Source organism: Channa argus, chromosome 6 (assembly GCF_033026475.1).
Source record: "Channa argus isolate prfri chromosome 6, Channa argus male v1.0, whole genome shotgun sequence".
NCBI classification, from domain to species: Eukaryota; Metazoa; Chordata; class Actinopteri; order Anabantiformes; family Channidae; genus Channa; species Channa argus.
Genome location: NC_090202.1, coordinates 10,918,708 through 10,937,634, shown reverse-complemented (window position 1 = coordinate 10,937,634; position 18,927 = coordinate 10,918,708). Strand labels below are relative to the sequence as shown.

General features: G+C 40.9%; 2 protein-coding genes and 4 long non-coding RNA genes across 6 annotated transcripts; all 6 read left to right on the top strand.

The window, feature by feature from the left end:
- Positions 1-1,384: 1,384 nt before the first annotated feature.
- On the top strand, positions 1,385-2,556 carry LOC137129488 (uncharacterized). The gene is made up of 4 exons (XR_010914716.1): positions 1,385-1,459; positions 1,628-1,754; positions 1,842-1,975; positions 2,365-2,556. It is a non-coding gene; the product is annotated as an uncharacterized lncRNA (long non-coding RNA).
- A 244-nt stretch (positions 2,557-2,800) lies between these two features.
- On the top strand, positions 2,801-7,460 carry LOC137129229 (multiple epidermal growth factor-like domains protein 11). Its single transcript, XM_067508171.1, has 8 exons — positions 2,801-2,894; positions 3,504-3,683; positions 4,192-4,308; positions 5,460-5,609; positions 5,743-5,895; positions 6,058-6,273; positions 6,701-6,805; positions 7,300-7,460. Exons 1-8 carry the CDS (start codon positions 2,801-2,803, stop codon positions 7,458-7,460), a joined length of 1,176 nt encoding a protein of 391 aa, XP_067364272.1.
- A 145-nt stretch (positions 7,461-7,605) lies between these two features.
- On the top strand, positions 7,606-8,524 carry LOC137129489 (uncharacterized). Its single transcript, XR_010914717.1, has 3 exons — positions 7,606-7,812; positions 8,032-8,250; positions 8,417-8,524. It is a non-coding gene; the product is annotated as an uncharacterized lncRNA (long non-coding RNA).
- A 2,096-nt stretch (positions 8,525-10,620) lies between these two features.
- On the top strand, positions 10,621-11,728 carry LOC137129490 (uncharacterized). Its single transcript, XR_010914718.1, has 3 exons — positions 10,621-10,851; positions 11,004-11,191; positions 11,611-11,728. It is a non-coding gene; the product is annotated as an uncharacterized lncRNA (long non-coding RNA).
- Positions 11,729-12,065: 337 nt separating this feature from the next.
- LOC137129487 (uncharacterized) lies at positions 12,066-14,625 on the top strand. The gene is made up of 5 exons (XR_010914715.1): positions 12,066-12,212; positions 12,397-12,921; positions 13,176-13,304; positions 13,650-13,805; positions 14,507-14,625. It is a non-coding gene; the product is annotated as an uncharacterized lncRNA (long non-coding RNA).
- Positions 14,626-14,724: 99 nt separating this feature from the next.
- Positions 14,725-18,586, top strand: LOC137129486 (uncharacterized). Its single transcript, XM_067508701.1, has 7 exons — positions 14,725-14,872; positions 15,032-15,250; positions 15,450-15,620; positions 15,934-16,068; positions 16,616-16,831; positions 17,447-18,317; positions 18,430-18,586. Exons 2-6 carry the CDS (start codon positions 15,100-15,102, stop codon positions 17,686-17,688), a joined length of 915 nt encoding a protein of 304 aa, XP_067364802.1. The 5' UTR covers positions 14,725-14,872; positions 15,032-15,099; the 3' UTR covers positions 17,689-18,317; positions 18,430-18,586.
- Positions 18,587-18,927: the final 341 nt, after the last annotated feature.

Here is an 18,927-nt window from a genome sequence, read left to right as displayed (position 1 = left end):
GCCATTAATTTCCCACACACTTTGACTGCTAAAGTGTTTTCTGTCATTTGATATGAATATGGATTTTGAGGCATGTTTAGCTCAAGTTTGCATTAGTTAAATAAATAATTGTTTTTCACAAGTGTTCTTTTGGAAAAGCTGCAGTGTGTGGGAAATGAATGACAGCTACCAACTCAAACTGTCCACAGTTTCAACTTTTTAAGTTCTTACTAGAATTGAAAGCCAAATCGATCAAACTTTATCAAAATAATGTGATTACTTCAACATTCCCACAGGTGGCTGTGACCTCTGGTGGCATGTGTCCTGCAGGCTTCATCTGTCCACGAGGGACCATGTACCCCCAGCAGCATCCCTGTCCTTTAGGAACCTTTAGCAACACTCTTGGAGCCAAAGATGTGTCCTCCTGCTGGCCCTGTCCTCCAGGACTCTATTGTAACAGTACTGGACTTAGCCAGCCCTCAGGAGTCTGTCACACAGGTAAGATCATTTATTTAGTGAATGTGTAGATTTGATGTATTAAAATATTGTTTTATGTCATGTCATCCATAATTTATTTTACGCATTTTTAAGTCTTTTATACTGAATGCAAATCAACAGAAGTAATAACTGGAGCAGACAAGAGTTCGGTCAAGATGACATCACCACTTCTGTATTTTAAGTCAGTAAATGTATTTCTTTGGATGTATAGGATATTACTGTTCAGGAGGAGCAGTGTCTCCAACGCCCACAGATGGTGAGACAGGAGATATTTGTCCAGCTGGACATTTCTGTCCCATGGGATCATCTTCTCCTGTAGTCTGCCCGGATGGAACTTTCTCGAACAGTACAGGTATAGAAAATACCTGGCGCTGCATAGCATTTATAAAGATTGGAAGGTGAAAGCCCTGTATTTATTATCCCCTTTTTCTTGGATGAAGGTGCAGACATGTGTAAGGACTGCCCCCCAGGGACCTACTGCCTGTCTGAACAGGGTGTCCAGCCCTGTCCAGCAGGACACTACTGTCTTGGTGGTGGTGTTGAAAGCATCTTGCCCTGCCCTCCTGGCACTTACAGCCCACATTTTGGCCTCAGCCAAGTGGAGCAGTGCCTCATTTGTCCAGCAGGTGAGAGTATTGTCTTTTAGATGTCTCCATTTCTCTGTCTGCTCGACACAGTTTTCATTAAACGTTTAATAAGCTTAATTGGATTTTAATGATTTGAATTAAAACTAGATGTGTTTAAATGTATTTAAATACGGAGAATAACAGACTGTTTCATCACATACCATTAAACAGAAAAGAAAAAGATATTTTATGATTTGTTCGGATTTGTTCAAAAACACTTTGATGATTTCTAAGTTTTATTTTCACTGAAAAGTTATTTCCCATTTTTTATGCTTTGGTGACAGGATTCTACTGTGAGGACTGGGGTCTGTTTGAACCCACTGGGCCCTGCCAGGCTGGTTATTACTGCATAGGAGGTACATTACATGTATAATACCAGCTGTTATAAGTAAACTGTTATAAGTAAACATAAGTTATCCACATGTTAAATATTGCTATAACCTAATCTAAACACCTGCTAATTTACAAATGCCTTTACACTGGATTTGACAACTTAAACTAATTCAAATGTGCAACTTCTCAAGGTGCAAACTTTCAGAATCCAGATGGTAACTTCAGCACAGGAGTTGGGGGGGCATGTCCAAAGGGGAGGTACTGTCCTGAGGGCACGAGTCTCCCACTGCCCTGTCCACCAGGGACTTACTCTAAGAGGTTCAGTTGCCAAACTATTACACATACATACTTGTGAGAAGTTTAGCATCTTTTCATTGTGTAACATGTTTGTGTGTATGGTTTCAGTCTTCATCTAACAGACACCTCTGGCTGCAGTCCATGTCTAGCAGGACATTTTTGTGCTACTGCAGGTCTCACTCGTCCATCTGGACTGTGTGCTGCAGGATTCCATTGTCCAGGGGGAGACACAACAGCTATAGGTATAACTGCAAAATATGGACTTTTTTCTCTTATTTTTTCTTTTGTACTGCAGTAATCTAGGGTTAATTTAGGGTTTAACTCTGCAGGTTTAACTCTATTTGATGATATTTAAAAATCAGCACAATGATTCAGCACTTATTTAATCAGTGACTAATCAAGGTATTTATAACTAATTAATAAACTATTTATGAACAGAAGTCTTATGTATAAGTGTCAGATAGAAGAGAAACAGATAGTGATAAATGCAGGAGATCTCAATGTGTAAGGGTGTTTTGTTAAATGAATGAATTCTAAATTAATCAGAGTTTATCACAGGATTCATCACATTAGGAGCTTAACAGTCCTAATCTCAGTAATTTACCATTTCTAATTTGTTTTCCTGGTCCAGGCTCAGAAGGAGGCCTGTGCCCACCAGCTCATTATTGTCCTGACGGTAGTGCTAGCCCATTGCCCTGCCCAGCTGGAACCTACACCAATCTCACGGGCCAGTCAGTGTGCTCCCGTTGCCCTGCTGGATATTACTGTCCAGAAAAGACTGCCAACTTCACCAAGTTTCCCTGTCCCCCGGGATTCTACTGCCCTGATGGTAGACTCAACAAAACCCTATCAATCATTGTTGTGTTTCTTCACAAACAATTTAAAAAATGTGGCAGATTGAAAGTCAATTGTAGCCTCTTATAGGAGCTTCTTGCTCCACTGCTTCGATAAACTCTTCCCATCGAATACAGTTAAACCCAGTGGTTCTTAAATTCTTTTTTTAATGTTTAGGTACTAGGCATGCCACTCAGTTTCCCTGCCCTCGTGGATACTACAACCCAGAGTCTATGACCCAGAGTCTGGACAGCTGCCTGCCTTGTCCTCCAGGACAATATTGTGAGAAGGAGAGGTTAACCAAAGTTTCTGGAAAATGCAAAGCTGGTCAGTAAAAGTGCCTTTGTTTATATCTACCAAAAATACAATCACAGCTGTAGAAGCTACTTTCTCAGTGTCAGGGCTTTGTTCTCTGTGCCAGCCTATTTGGCTCTAGGAGTCAGCAAGGCAGTCCAAATCAGTCTGCAAGGCTTGGGGGTAGGGAACACAGGGTGCACAATAAGCACAAACGTCACAGCTCAACAGCAGCCAGCTCCATCAGTCATTATTTAACATCTCCTCTTCACACTATGACTCTACCACTTCAGCATGCAACAATAGTGGCTTCTAAATAACAATCCCACAAACTTTCTTTATGTGCAATATGCACAGTCTGCCTCCATGTGTCTCAGGCACATTTCAGAACAGTCACTACTTGTTTTTGTAAGAGTTTTCCCTCCTTGAGTACTCATCTTTCTCACCTTGCTTCATTCCGCTGTTTTTCTGCTCTGTTGTTTCTCCCTGTGCTGAGAAAGTTATCATGTGATCTCCTCAGTGAAGCTACACATTTCAGCATTACGTGTGCTTGTAATTCACAGAGACAGACAGCAGTGTAACAACTAGTACATCACCTTTAACTGTCTCTTGACTGTTTATTGCCGTGTCTGTTCCTTTTAGGTTGGTTCTGTGTGTCAGCAGCATGGAACTCACAGCCCTTTGACCTGGACAATTACACAAATGCCAACTGTCTTTGTCCAGCTACCTCTACAGGGGGGCGCTGCCAGGTGGGCTATTACTGCCCAATTGGTAGCTCAGAGCCCCTGCCCTGTCCACCTGGAACCTTCTGTAACATCTCAGGTATTTAGGCACTGATAATAACTAGTCCACATTCAGCATGTCTGAGGTCTATGGCCCTGTTTCACGATGTGCCTACAAATATTATATTACATTTGATATTCACTGATCTATCAATACTTTTTTGAGAAAATTATTAAAAAGTATTTTAATGTGTAGAAAAATACATTGTGATCTTTGCTTGAAAATTATAGGGCAAATGAGAGTAGAGTATATTGTCTTACCCAGTATAATCAATATCTGTAAAGTAGATGGTGCAGTAAGTGTTTTATTTCCTAGTGTGTATGCTGCAGTTATGACAAATATCATATTGTATTTATGTTTTTATTTTATTTTATGGATGGTGCTGTAGTAGTTTTAGTGTAGGTACTGCAACTTTGGGGTGATTTGGTTCCAGTCTTCTATGAGCAAACACATAATTATTCTGAAGAAGAGAATATTTTTCTAAAGCAGTAAAGTGTGTTTGGGAACATAAAATACAAATATCAAATGTAGTTGTGTTTCTCTAAAGGTTTGGCACTGCCAATGGGTCCCTGCTCTCCTGGGTATTACTGTGTACGAGGAGCAACAGAGGCCAGTCCAACTGATGGAGAAACCGGCAACATCTGTCCACCTGGGACGTACTGTGGTAAGCACTGCTATACCACATTTGTTCACACTATATATTTGTAAAGTATATAAATGAACAGTAGATTGAGTTCACCAATGCCTGACAGGATGCTTGATGGATGCTTGATATAAAAGGATGCCTTGACTGATTTTTAACTTGCTACTTGTGGTTCCAGTTTGGGTAGTACATGAACCTAAATGCAATTAAACTAAACTAAACCCTTTGAATTCCCTGTATCAAAATATCTCTCTACTTTAGCTGAAAGATGCCTCCAGGTGACATCACTTGGACGAAGTTCAGTTCAGTTAATGTTATCTTGTTGCTCACACCACGGTGTTTGTAATCGTGGTAAGCCTGCTTTTAAAGAGCTCCCCACAGATGACATCTTCTGAACTCCTAATGATGAAAAACTCCTCCGAGTGATGTCATCTGAAGGAGTTTTTCAGCTAGAATTGGAGAAGTATTTTAATATAGAGAAGTCATAGGGAACTCTAAAACCATTAATGTACATTTACACCCTGAACTAAAGCCACAGAGAGCAAGTTGAAATTCGGTAAAGTCGCCCTTTAATAATTGACTTCATATACGATACAAAACCACACACAGTTTTAGTGTTTGTCCATCAGAATTGAAAAGGAAGAGCGTGAATTTGTGTTTATATAAGAATCTAAATACACATTCCTGTATACAGGTAAAACAATGCAAACTTAAGCACAAGTAGACTGAAGATGATAAGGGAAGCTGAGACCATTAAACAAGTAAATTGAATAAACTGTCATCACAGAGCAGCAGCAGAGTAGAAAAGTCTGGAAACTCTTATCATATGCTACTTTATATTCATTAAAAAGTTCTTTGAAATTGTTTTTTTATAGCAAGAGGACCCCAGCCTTTAACCTCTGGCTTTTTTCTAGATTCTCCTACTTATTTCTACAGCCCCAAAGCTATGCAAATTAGATGGATCGAACGCTTGAAAATAGGAATAACTACTGTATGACTCAGGTGGATTGCACACCCTGTGTGAATCATCTTGTGTCTATTTGTGTTAGGCTGTTGATAAGTGTATAACCACTCTTTCTGCCCAGTGTACCCGGGTAAGTAACAGGGCCTTTTAACACTGCATAGGCTTGAATAGATGAGCAAATGATGACCTACTCCAACTGTTTCAACAGTTGAGGGATCTGAAGAGCCAGAGATGTGTCCACCTGGTACCTTTTCCCCAGTGCCAGGTGTAAGCAGCGAAGCTGGCTGTCAGCCCTGTACTGCAGGTTTCTACTGCGGAGGACCAGGTCTCAGACTTCCAACTGGACCCTGCAGCCAAGGTCAGTCCATGCACTTTTTAACGAGTTATTGGTATATTGGTGTTGTCTTTTTTTATAAAAAAAATATGTCATGCACTCTTTTAAAACCTTTAACCACTTTGCCATCCTTTCCATCCTCTTGTCATCTTGATAGGCTATTGGTGCCCTCCTGGTCAGACTGTGGCTACAGCTCTACCATGTCCTCTAAACCACTTCTGCCCACACGGTAGCGCGGCCCCAGAGCCCTGCCCACCAGGAACCTACCAGGACAGAGAGAAACAGGCAGTCTGCACTATCTGTAAAGCAGGTAGGAGACCTATTTAAGCATTACCTCCTCAGCAGAGGGGTTTGACTGTTTTAGTATTTCTTTCTGTTTGTATAAGTCTCAGTGTTTGGCATCTCACTGAACAGGCTGTTTACTTTCTACTAGCAGTCCTAATTTAAAATTGTGCATTTGTCTTTTTCCAAGGTTACTACTGTGATATAAGGCTTGGTCGAGCCAATGCCTCTTTGCTATGGCCCTGCCCGAAAGGACACTATTGCCCTGCAGGTACATCCTTGTCCAATGGACACCCCTGCCCTGTAGGTTCCTTCAATCCTAGACAGGGCATAGACAGCCCAGCAGGCTGCATACCATGTGCTGCTGGACAATACTGTCCTTCTGTAGGACTGTCAGAGCCATCAGGTGAGAGAGAGAGTTCTCCTTTCTTCTCCTCTCTTTTCATCTCTTCGCTTCCTGTTATTCACTATATAGTTTGATTCACTTTTAGCTATAAGGTTCAGAGTGAGGTTTCCTTGTAATGGTAGTGAGCATAGCTTTGGATTTGCTGCAATTTCCAAAGGTTTGAGAGATTTTTATCAGAAAAATACTCGAGCTAGGCCGAAAATCCACCATAGTACAGAACTGATAAGTGGAAAAAATGCACTTTTTGTATATGATCCAGTTGTCAGTGAAGTCATCCAGGTTTGGTTATCCGAAGGTTGAATCACATAAATTCAGTTGACACGATTCAACCATCAGATAAGTTGATCCAGCTTTTTATATACAGCAATGGAAGTTTGTATTTACATAAGTATACTGATAGTGTGCTTTTATATTCCTCTTCCCATAGGGCCATGCCATGCTGGTTATTGGTGCAGAGAAGGATCATCCTCTCCCAGCCCACTGGATGAAATCTCAGGTTCCCTGTGCCCACCTGGTCAATACTGCCCCTCAGGTTACTTGAGCCTCCTTAATTAGTAATTACCCACGTGCAGCTGCTTAAGTGCTGCTACACAGCTAATGCCTGAAAACTGTCACGTTACCGCGGTTAAATATTTTCAAAATAATGATCTTTTGTAACCCAACACTGATGCATAGGCTAATGTAACCAAATTTATACTCGGTGAGGCCATTAACATTCTGCTTTATTATATTCTAAGGCTACAATGTTTTATTCATGCTAATTACCATTTGGTGACCTACAAGACATTTATCTTGCAACTTTTCATAGAGTTTTGTCTAATTATTTGTACACCTTTTCTCTCTGATATGGGCCACTGACCTATGCTTTAAATGCTAGTGTAGGGTAAAGTCGGCCTTGTCCTGAGTTGTACAACCATGCACATAACAATGAATGCTTGCATGTCTAACTTAATTAGTTGCACTTATTTCTACAGGCTGTGCTTCCTAGCATTGAAAGATGAGTTCATGTTTGTGTCATTTGTACAGGCACCACAGCTCCCATAGTCTGCCCAGAAGGAAGCTGGTCAAACAGCTCAGGTCTGAGTCGCCAGGAAGACTGTAAACCCTGTCTGGGGGGATTTTACTGCGACTCTGTTGGCCTCACAAAACCTAGTGGAAGCTGCAGTGGAGGGTATACTACCCTCTGAACATAGAAAATAAAAACTTGTACTCTTACTTGTTATTATCAATATTGTTTCACCCGTCTTATCATGACAGATTTCATAACTAGGATCACTGGTTCAACTACATTTTTTTTTAGAGTTTCAATGTTGTGTTTCTCCTGCAGATATTACTGTCTAGAGGGAGCTGTTACACCCACCCCTACTGATGGAATTACAGGGGGACCATGTCCTGAGAGTTACTATTGCCCAGAGGGAACTGTCCAGCCTGTGCCCTGTGATCCAGGGACTTATGTAGCTGTTACACTCGCCACAAAGTGTGATCCCTGTGTGCCAGGCTGGTACTGTGTGTCTGGGTCTCTGTACCTGTGTCCTGCAGGTTTGTGCTTGGCAGTTTTGTTTGTACTAAAAACCACCATACAAATATGTTTTTAATAGTATGCTTTTTTTTAAATCACATCTTTTGCCAAAAATTGCAAATGCAGAAACAAACATCAATGGTTGAAGAAAAAGCTGGTGTGAATACACAACAGTTTAACCCAGGTCTTTTAATTATTCATAATAAGGGATTTTCCTGTGTTTGTACTGTGGCCTACAGGCTTTTATTGCCCTGAAGGAACTGGATTTGACTTGAGAGGCTGTCCAGAGGGAACTTATGGTCCTGACCCTGGCTACTGGTCTGTCTCTCAGTGCAGGCAGTGTGACGGCGGCCATTACTGCTCTTCCAGAAATGGCACAGCTGTCACTGGACCATGTCAGGAAGGACATTACTGCTTGCGTGGAAATACCTCTCCACAACCTCTCTCTCCGGCTTCAGGTAAAGACAGAAAGAACATAGAGAACATACAGTAAAATATAGTCTAAATATATATATTTTTTTCACTATTGTGTGAGACTTTTGAATGGTCAGCCTCATAACTATCCAAATACTCTTGTTTTGAAATGGTTGACACGGCAGCTGTGTTCCCTTTGTCTCTCACCAGAAGAGGGAGGACCATGTCCTGCTGGTCATTACTGCCCCCGGGCCTCCGACCATCCTCTGCCCTGTCCACGTGGAACATTCTCTAATCTCACCAAATTAATCTCCCAGGTTACTTTGATTCTTGATACTTTGAGGTTACCAGATTCACATGTTTACTTGACAGAGAGCGTTTATATTTCAGAGTACGACAGTCTATAATTTAATTAAAATTCTCAGATTAGTTTGTGATTTTCATTTTTAGAAATAGTTTTTATTGTGAATTATAAAAAAGATTATATTTTTCAAAGTACCTCCATAATTCAAGATGTTTTCTCCATTATTATGTTGATCTAGTGCTCAATATTTAATCAACAATTTAGAAATGAAATAAATAATCACACTAGATATTTGTTTAGACCAAACAGCCAACACATCTGCCAACACAGTAAAAATAATATTGAATAATGGTGTTTTAAAATAAATATTTTATACTTGTGGTTTTTCATGTGATTATTTATTCAATGGCATGTCTTAATTTCTCATTTTTATATTGTATTATTGCTACTCAACTTGTGTGATGTATAGCCCTACTACACCAGCCCTGTACACGATATACAGTAACATACATTCTAACATATTAGCTTACAGGTTGTAATGAGTTGTTTTCTTTTAGATTCATATTCTTATAGCCTTTTTCTGTCTTCCTCTTCCTCTATTGTTTGTCTCTTTCATTTTCCCTCTCAGGAGGATTGCCAGCCATGTCTCCCTGGTTACTACTGTGCTGTTGTGGGTCTGACAACACCTTCAGGGAAATGTTGGAAGGGTTTCTTCTGTTTGGGAGGTGCAGATCGTCCTGATCCTCCTTTGCGAGACAGCCGTGGAGGACCGTGCCCAAAAGGTGATCAGATTCTTCAGAACTAATGCACCTGTAACTCACAAAAAGTGAGAAAGGATTAAAAAATGTGAACACTTTTCTGATAGGACTTTGCTTTGATGTTTTCTCCTTGACTTAGAGCTTTGCTTGCCTTGTACCCCACTTGTAAGTCACTTTGGAAAAAGCGTCTGCTAAATGTAAATGTAAATGTAAGGAAATCATCAGCGTAGGCAGTCAATTGCTAAAGCTTAGGGATAATGTAATCAGGTAGCTATTGTTTAGACCAGCAGCAAAAAGCTATACTTTGCATGTGAATGTAGGAAACACAAAAGGAAATGGGAATTGTGAAGGAGCCAATTAAGTTTGAAAAACTCATCTTAGTGAAACAGGTAAACAAAACACTCTTTTAAGTTAATAGGGCTAAACATAAGCAGCTGCTGTGTTGACACTGGAAATCGAACCATATTCCCTGGGGACTGTGCATGCGTGCGTGTGTGTGTGTTTGTGTGCATCACGACTTCATGACTCTCGTCTATACACACCCAGGTTATTACTGTTCTGAGGGCTCTGCGGTTCCTCAGCGCTGCCCCCTGGGAACCATCACTACAGAAGACGGCCAAACCAGCTGTAACGCTTGTCCCCAGGGGTAAACTCGCTTATCAGCCACGATACATACACAAACATGATGGATTATGCAAAAACTTATATATATATATATATATATATATATATATATATATATATATATATATATATATATACGTTTTTAATGTTTATACGATTTAATGAGTTTTCCTCACAGTTTAGATGCACATATACATACAAACACAAGTACATGCATTGAGGCTACGAGCAGCAGCCGAGGACTAAATTATTCCATCTATATTTTGTCTGGATAGTTTTTATTGTCCTGGCAGCAGTAATGGGTCTCTCTCAGGGAGTTATGAGTGTCCAGTGGGTCATTACTGCCCATCCAGAACTTGGTCAAAATACCAGTACCCATGTCCAGCTGGATTTATCAACCCCCACACTCGGATGACAAAACTCCAGGACTGCTTGCCCTGCCCTCCAGGTCACACTCCATTTACTGCTAATTATGAGTTTTCTTAAGGTTAAGTAGATGGCTGAGGCTTTAGACTGACTTTGATGATAAATGCCAATTAAATAATACATTAACAATATAATTAATATAATAAGTAGGGACATGGATAAGTACAAAATAGGCAGACAATATTGATAACTGTAAGAGAATAATCAAAGCAAAATCAGATTATTGCAGCATGTAACTCTTGTTTATCATTAATTTTTTATTTCCCTCAATTTTAATCCTTTTTTTCTCGTACCAGGCTCTTTCTGTGCCTCCCCTGGGAAGGCTGTGACATCAGGCCTGTGTAGTGCAGGGTACTACTGCCTCTCTGGAGCCTGGTCACCTACACCAGATGATGGAGGGATGACAGGAGACAGATGTCCTAAAGGTCATTACTGTCCCCAGGGCTCCTTAGCCCCACTGCCCTGTCCCTTAGGACTGTATTCCAACAAAACTGGAAACACTCACCTCTCTGAATGCCTGCCTTGTCCTCCAGGTTGGTATTGATTTAGCACATGCTGTAAACATTTTAGTGTTGTCTTTTATCTATTTAGAAGATAAAGCGTTCATTAAATAACATGTTTTATCAAGGACAATGCTCTTACAAAATGCCTGCCACTGATCGACAGTGTTCATCTTGTTTTGTAGGATTCCTCTGTGACACCAGAGGGCTCTGTTTCCCTTCCCATCTCTGTCCACCTGGGTTTTACTGCCCAGGCAGAGAAAACAGCAGCCAGCCAGCCTCTATACCCTGCTCACCTGGAAATATGTGTCCTCCTGGATCTGATTTACAGGTACCCTGCTCGCCAGGAACTTACCAGGATCTACCTGGGAAGGTGAGGAAGATGAGAATTGATAGTCTGGTAATATTCTTGTATGTCCTATAGTCCTAAAGTCAAAGTGTACCTACAGTGGTCTTTAATGCAGTCGCTGTGCTACATCCAGTATATGTCTTAAAATACTGAACCGATTATTTACTTTTACCCTAGCACAAGATCTAAAATAGTAATATTAGCTCACTGTAACTATAAAAGATATCTTTTTAATGTTTTGTGAGCTTTAGTTATTTCCACATACTGGTCCATCTTTTTCAACAATACTGTTTATTGCAGGATAGAACACATTAGTTTTGAAAACATCTCAAAAAGAAGCATGTAAAGTGTTGATCTCTGTTATTATTAGTGAACATCTGTAGTCATAATTTGGTATTTGTACTGTGAAAAATAATCTATGTGTGTAATTTACCCCTCCACAGACAGAGTGTGTTAAATGTCCAGCAGGATTTTACTGTGCTGGCTCAGTGGATACTGACACTGGCCATGTGTCTGGGACTCACACACCCATGCCATGTCCTAAAGGACACTATTGCCCACCAGGTAGTATACAACAGTTCAGCTATTCTAGCACATTCATGACAAATGAACAATGTTCTCAGATAATTTTATCAGATATAAATGTGTTAAAAAAAAGTGTTGCAGGTTTTGAGATATTGATTAATTAAATACCAAAGTGGTGCATGCATGTTGTTGAATAGTGATATTATTTAGTATTTACTCCTGAACATGTAGATGTGACAATGAATGGCTTTCTAATTATGCAAATGGACATTTTGGCGCATAATCAAAAAATACGGATGGTCTTCACAGACCATTCTGTGATGTTTAGTTCAGGGCCATCTGTAGACATTATGTGCCATTTATCAACAGGAACACAGTCTGGTGTAGCATTCCCATGCCCAGCTGGCACCTTCAGCAGGCAGATGGGGTTGTCCAATAAGTCAGGCTGTGAGCCCTGCCCTCCGGGGAGATACTGCAGTTCTTCTGGACTAGCTGCTCCCACTGGGGTCTGCACTCCTGGGTAAACACAGACAAACTAAACACACACTTTTCAGATCGACTGTGAAAGATGTGACATCCTGTTTCTGTGTATAATTAAACATATCTTATGCTCTGTCTCTGGCTCTGTCTTTCTCACCTATCACTTCCTACATCCCACATCACCCTCCCAATCATCTCTGTCCTCATCATTTCTCTGCCCCTAGTTACCTCTGTATCCATGGTTCTGTTTCCTCTCAGCCAGATGAGAGCCCAACAGGAGGTCGCTGCTCTGCAGGGTCCTACTGCCCTGAGGGTACCAGCTATATGGTCCCCTGCCCTGCAGGCACCTTCAGCTCTATGGATGGTGACATGAAATGATTAAGCAGAAACACAGTTCATGACATTTGAACATAAAGGACTTAGTTATGAATATTTATTATTAATGTTTATGAATGTTTGTCAGCATTGACAGAACTTTTGCTTTCTTTTAATACTTACACAAGGGTAGGGCAACATTTTCACTCTACATTAATTTAAACTATGGTTTTTTTATGGTTTTTTCTGTGGGATAAAATGTATGAGTTGTAATCTTGATTTATCAGGAGCAGTGTCTATAGAAGCATGTCGGTCGTGTTTGCCCGGCCATTACTGTGCCGAGGTTGGCCTCTCCTCCCCATCTGGCCCCTGCACCCCTGGCTTCTACTGCACTGAGGGATCTCGAACAGCCACACCTTGGGGTAATACCACAGGTAACAGGCCAATTCTTTTTCTTGCCCTTTATTTAGTGTTAATAAATGCATGGCAATGTGTACATCCGGTTAAATGGTATTTGTAGTGTAAAACATTTAGGCTAATCTGACGAAGGCTGGTAAAATACTGTTCTCTGCACCGTGTTGCACTTCTGTTTTTATTTAACATTTTCATTTCAGATAATAGCTCTGGTCTTTTAGTTCACCCACTAAGCTAATGAGTAATGACATCCAATAAAGGTCTATTGTCTCAGTTACAGGAGATGCCACATCTTCATCCCCAGTTCCTGGCAATTCAACCCCGGGTCAGTTCCATGGTGATGTGTGCCCCGCAGGCCACTATTGTCCTAAAGGGAGTGCACAGCCAAGCCCATGTCCTCCAGGTAAAAAGCCAGCATATCCAGTAATAGCATGACATGCTGTTAACAGAAGTATGTAAGTCCTCTGTCATTTCTCGGTTACGAGTTACGTCTGACCTCTTGCTTTTATTAAGCTGTTTCCAAATGTAGTATACAGTGGCAGAAAGCCCCCAGAGGTACAGTAAAATGGTTTAACTGTAACCAGACTTTAGAGGAAGTTGTAAAAGCTAACAAGAGTCCAATAAAACTGTCATAGCAGTCATTTTCTGTAGCTACTTAGCCACGTAACTAAATTGAACCTTTGAAGGTGCACACGCACAATACTGTAACCATTGTTTTCCTTTTTTTTTCTTTTTTTACTCCATAAAGGAACTTTCTTAGTGAGGTCTGGTGCTGAGTCTGAGGCCGACTGTGAAGCTTGTTACCCAGGCTTTTACTGCCCCTCAGCGGCCCAGACCTCTGCTAATCTTCTCTGTCCCCCGGGGTGGTTCTGTCCAGCAGGATCAGTCTCTGGACATCAGCCAGGTACAGGACACATCATCAGGGTTTAGTTAAAGTTTAGCCGATATAGTCTTAGCACTTCACTATGTTATATATTTTCTTTTACACCGTGTCTGATCACGTAGAGTATGTCTGATTTTTAGGTAGGTTTTACTGTTTTCTTTGATATACCGTATACAGTATTTAATAGATTTTTAGATGAACTACTTTAGGATCCACCTTTGTAAATTGGAACTGTAATATGCTTATTAAAGCATTTTTCACGAGGTGTTATTTCATCTGCTCCCTAATTTTCTGTAACTGGCAGCGCTCATCAATTACTTTACAAATCAGACACTGCATGGACTAAGCCTTTGATGAGCATTCCTCCTCCTCCTATTTTACATTTGCACCTACAGATTCTTTGAAAGGCCTCGTCATTCCCTTTTCGATTTTAATCAAGACGATGTTTTCCTAATTTGAGCATGAATTGCCCCAGAACCTAAAAATAGTCTCCAGCTCATTGCTGTCAGACTGACTGTACTTGGTGCTGAGGCTGTTTTTTTTCTTGTTGCCTCCTTCTTTATTTCATACTGGACAAACACTGCCAGATTTGGTAAATAGACAGGTTATTGTCATCAAAAGGATAAATTACATTTATATTTTATATGCATAATATACATTACTTTGTCATGTTAAACAAGGAGGTGCCAATGCTGAACTTCATTTGTCTGACTGTATCACAGGATGTCAGTGTTTCCCTGGCTATTCATGCCCACATGGTAGTGCTGAACCCACCATTTGTAGTCCTGGCACTTTTCAGTCTTCATCTGGACAGTCCATTTGTAACATCTGCCCACCAGGTGATTTAAACAAAAAAAATAGTTTATACAGCAGCTTGTACACACAAAAAAGGGCTAATATAAAATAAGACACATCACTCTACCCAGGTTTCTACTGCATGGCGGGCTCATCTGCACCGTCTCCATGTCCAGCTGGCTTTTTCAGTCCATTAGCTAGGAGGACATCCAGCAGTGACTGCTCTCCCTGTACTCCTGGCTCCTTCTGTAACAGCAGTGCTCTGACACAACCTTCTGGACCTTGCAGCCCAGGTCTAACAATCCATTACCACCCATAGGAAATAAAGTTAGAGAATTCCACAAGACTACAAGACTGTATTTTCTGTATTTCTGCACAGTTTCTGATGAGTCACAACCTCATACATGTTGCAGTGTTCTCAATGAAATGTCTAACAACATTGTGTACTATAGGACATTTTTGTTCCCTGGGGGCCACTGAACCTTCTCCTGTCTCCCAGCCTTATGGAGATGTTTGTCCAATGGGACACTTCTGTCCTCAGGGCAGTCGGTCACCCAAACCCTGTCCTGTAGGCAGCTTCCTCCCAGAGCCTGGAGCTTTCTCCCCTTCTCACTGCCACGATTGCCCCCCGGGGAAATACTGCTTCAGTCCTGCACTCTCACAGCCCACAGGTGGGGGATTTCACAAGATTTTTCATTAGTCAAAGAAAATCTGGCTTAAAATTTCTTAGTGAGTGTGCAGCATAGGCCAACTACGTACGAGTTAGTCTAGTTCCAGACTTCTGGATCACTGCACAAAACGTTTTATTGGTATTCAGTCAATCAATCCATACTTTAAGGCCTTTTATAATGCTGTACATATATGTGTTAGGTCTGTGTTTTGCAGGTTTCTTCTGTTCTGGAGGTGCAGACAGTCCCACGCCTCGAGCCAACTCCTCTTTGTTCAGTTGTCTTCATGAAATACTGGACGTTTATGCCACAAAGACAGAGGCTGCCTTTTGGATACAAAATGCCTCCTGCTTTAATAACTCTGATGATTTTGGTAAAGCTTTTTTTTTTCACTTGGTAAAAGCTTATTAAAAGCTTTCTTTGAAAGGATGTCACATCTGTTCATTTAAACAATTCCACCAGAGTGCAGAGCCTCATGTGCCTTATGTGATAAATGTCGTACAAAGCAACAACATTTCGATTTGACTTTGTAGTATTTTACGATTTATCACTGTTGTTTCCTAGACAGACAAACTGTTAAATGACATGTACAAAGAGGAGAAAGGCTTTGTTTTGGTTTCCTGTGCACGAGAAAAAGGTATTCACTCAGACATCTCTCATGCTTTATCTGCCATGCTCTATCACAGAGAGTGACTTGGGTTGGACTGAAGGGGTAATGTTGCTGCAGGCAGACTCCGACCATATTGTGACTCACACACCGCCGTGTCTCAAGAAGCCACATTATGCGTGTTCCACCTACAGAGGAGATATATGCCCTAGGGGTGGGTAAATCCTGAACTTGTGCACTCGATGAGATACTTTGTTCATTCCTCCAGGCACACGTGTTATCTTACCTCCTCATGACATGGTAGTCCCACTTACTGTAATTGCTATGACATATGAATGATTTCACCTTATCTGTAATGTGTGTGCAGCATATTTAACTTTGACAACAGTTTATCTTGGATTTTCTTGGGCATTCTTTTAAAATGTGGTGACTGAGGTAAATGAGGATGATATGGTTTGAAGAGTAATCGTCCAGTTTGTTTTATGTGTTAACAACAAAGTCAGGAATCTAAATATACCATAAAAGGCCCTGTCAGATGCACCTGCACCTTCTCCCTGCAACGTAATTGCAGCCTATGAAAAATTAAATGAGTGAGGTGAGTCACCTGTAAAAAGAAGAAGCACAAAATAACAGAGTGGGGAAAAGTTCAGTGTTAGAGAAAATCTCTTTAGAGGGACTGTGTACATTACAGCAGTAATTTTCCTTATTCGACTTTTGCTCTTGCTGAAGTTGATGATTTTTTTTTTTTGGCTATTTTTCAGGTTTTTACTGTCCCATAGGTTCTGCCTATCCCCAGCCCTGTGACGCTGGTTCTTTTTGTAACCAGACTGGTTTAGACACAACTTCAGGGTCCTGTGCTGAAGAATATTACTGCCCCAAAGGCTCTGTAGACCCCCATGCTACCCTTTGCCCAACAGGACACTATTGCCCCTTTGGCACTCCTCTTCCTCTGCCCTGCCCTCCTGGAACAATAAAAAGTGAGATATTGCTGTTTTGTAATTTAGCTGTAATTGTATCATGTGTTGCACTACTTTCTAGGTAAAGAGTAACCCCATGCCCTTTTCAATCCTGAATTAATGATGACTCAGACACTATATTAAACTGAGACCTACAACAGCAGGTCCTCTGTGTCGGGCACATTTTTCGGCTTTTGCCTGTGAATGTCCTTATATGAACTGGTGCCTATCTTTGCAGTTCAGTGAGGTGGAAATATGAAAACTTCCACTGAAGCCTTTCCTCTCCCTTGGGCGCCTATGAATAATTTCAGTCACAAAGTGGTTTATTCGTGTAATTGTATTCTTGTCTCGCGGCGAACAACCAGAATCCCATTAAAATGTGCTGTAACTCCTTTGTATCTCTATGAATTAGAAACTGATGAGGGAATAGGTGTATATATTTTGCATCAAAATAACATTGTTATCTATTTAAATGATTTCATTACCTCTATTATCTTTACAAAGTGATTTTTTTTTTGCCAAGTCCTGAGACACTATGTGAGTGTGGATGTATAGATAAAATGCAGAACATTTTTAAAAATTATTTCTGTATTAATTTCCATTAGCTACAGTATGTATACTGTGTCCTTCCTTCAGGTTTCCTTGGTGGATCTACAATTAAGTCTTGCCAGCTGTGTCCTCCAGGTCACTACTGCCACCAGAGTGGCAGAGCTGAGCCAAGTGGCCAGTGTGCAGAAGGCTACTACTGTCCTGAGGGGCAGAGTTCTGAGAGACCACAACAACATGTCTGCTCAGCAGGACATTACTGTGAGAAGGTCAGCCATCCAGTATTAGTCCTCAAGCTATTGTCAGTCATCACTGCTGAATCTTGTATGTGATGTTTCTGTGTGAGTCTTCCTCCTTGGCTGTGTCTTTGACTCTGTCATGACAAGTCAATTGACTACAAGCCAGTTGTCCTTTGTCTTGACTGTCCCAGGGTTCTTCCTGTGCTGTGTCAGTTTTAGTTCCCAATGTTATTTTTACACTCTGATTATGCCTGATGATGCATGTTATTCCCCATATATCTATAGTCTAATAAAATCAATTTAATGGTTGCTTCAGGGCAGTGTCAGACAGACAGCCTGCCTTCCAGGCAGCTACCAGCTCAGACATGGCCAGGGCAGCTGTGAGACATGCCCTGCTGGTTTCTATTGTCAAGATCAAGGTAAAGCTGACGGCTAGACAAATTGTTAGAGGACGAAGCATTTCACAGCTTAGGAACATAAATGTAATCATCCTGTAAATCATGGTCATGCTCCAAAGAAATTGAACTAAATGTCTCTTTTTCAATTTTATTCCTGCACACCAGGAATGACACGTCCACTTTCCTGTGAAAGAGGATTTTATTGTCCCAGTGGATCAGCAAATCAACATCCTTGTCCAGCAGGGACCTATGGAAACATGTCAGGACTGGCTGAAGAAGGGCAGTGCTTACTGTGTGACCCTGGGATGTATTGTAAAGGAACAGGTACAATGAGTCCAGTGTAGTTTACATTTTGTGATGTATACCTGAAACAATCAGAGGTAAATCACTGTTATCAGGGTGAATTAAACCTTGCTTGAATCATCTTGGCTTAAAGGAGAGACTTTCCCTACTGGGCCATGTGCTGCAGGGTTTGTTTGTGTTGGAGGTGCATCTGAACCTTCACCATCAGACAGTCGGACTGGACTCCTATGCCCTGCTGGATTCTTTTGTGCTACAGGGACATTTGTGCCAAAACCATGCCCAAAAGGAACATTCAGGTATCTGATGTATCTCTGTATACTTAACAGTCTTTTGAATTACATCCCCTTTATTTCTCTAATGATTTGAAACATTAAATTGTTAAGACGCAACCGGATTTTAAATAACTAAGAAAAATAAATAAATTACTTACAGTGTAAGATCATTAATAATTTTTGACATTTATGAGACATAATTAAATCCCCAATATCCAAGCAGGTAATGATCTGTGCTCAATTTAAAATTTTGTTAGTTTACATTGTGATACTGTGATGAAATGAGAGGTAACATAATGTTACCCAGGCAGTGCGATCTCTGATGTAATGCTCGGCATTTATAGTCTAACCAGCATGAA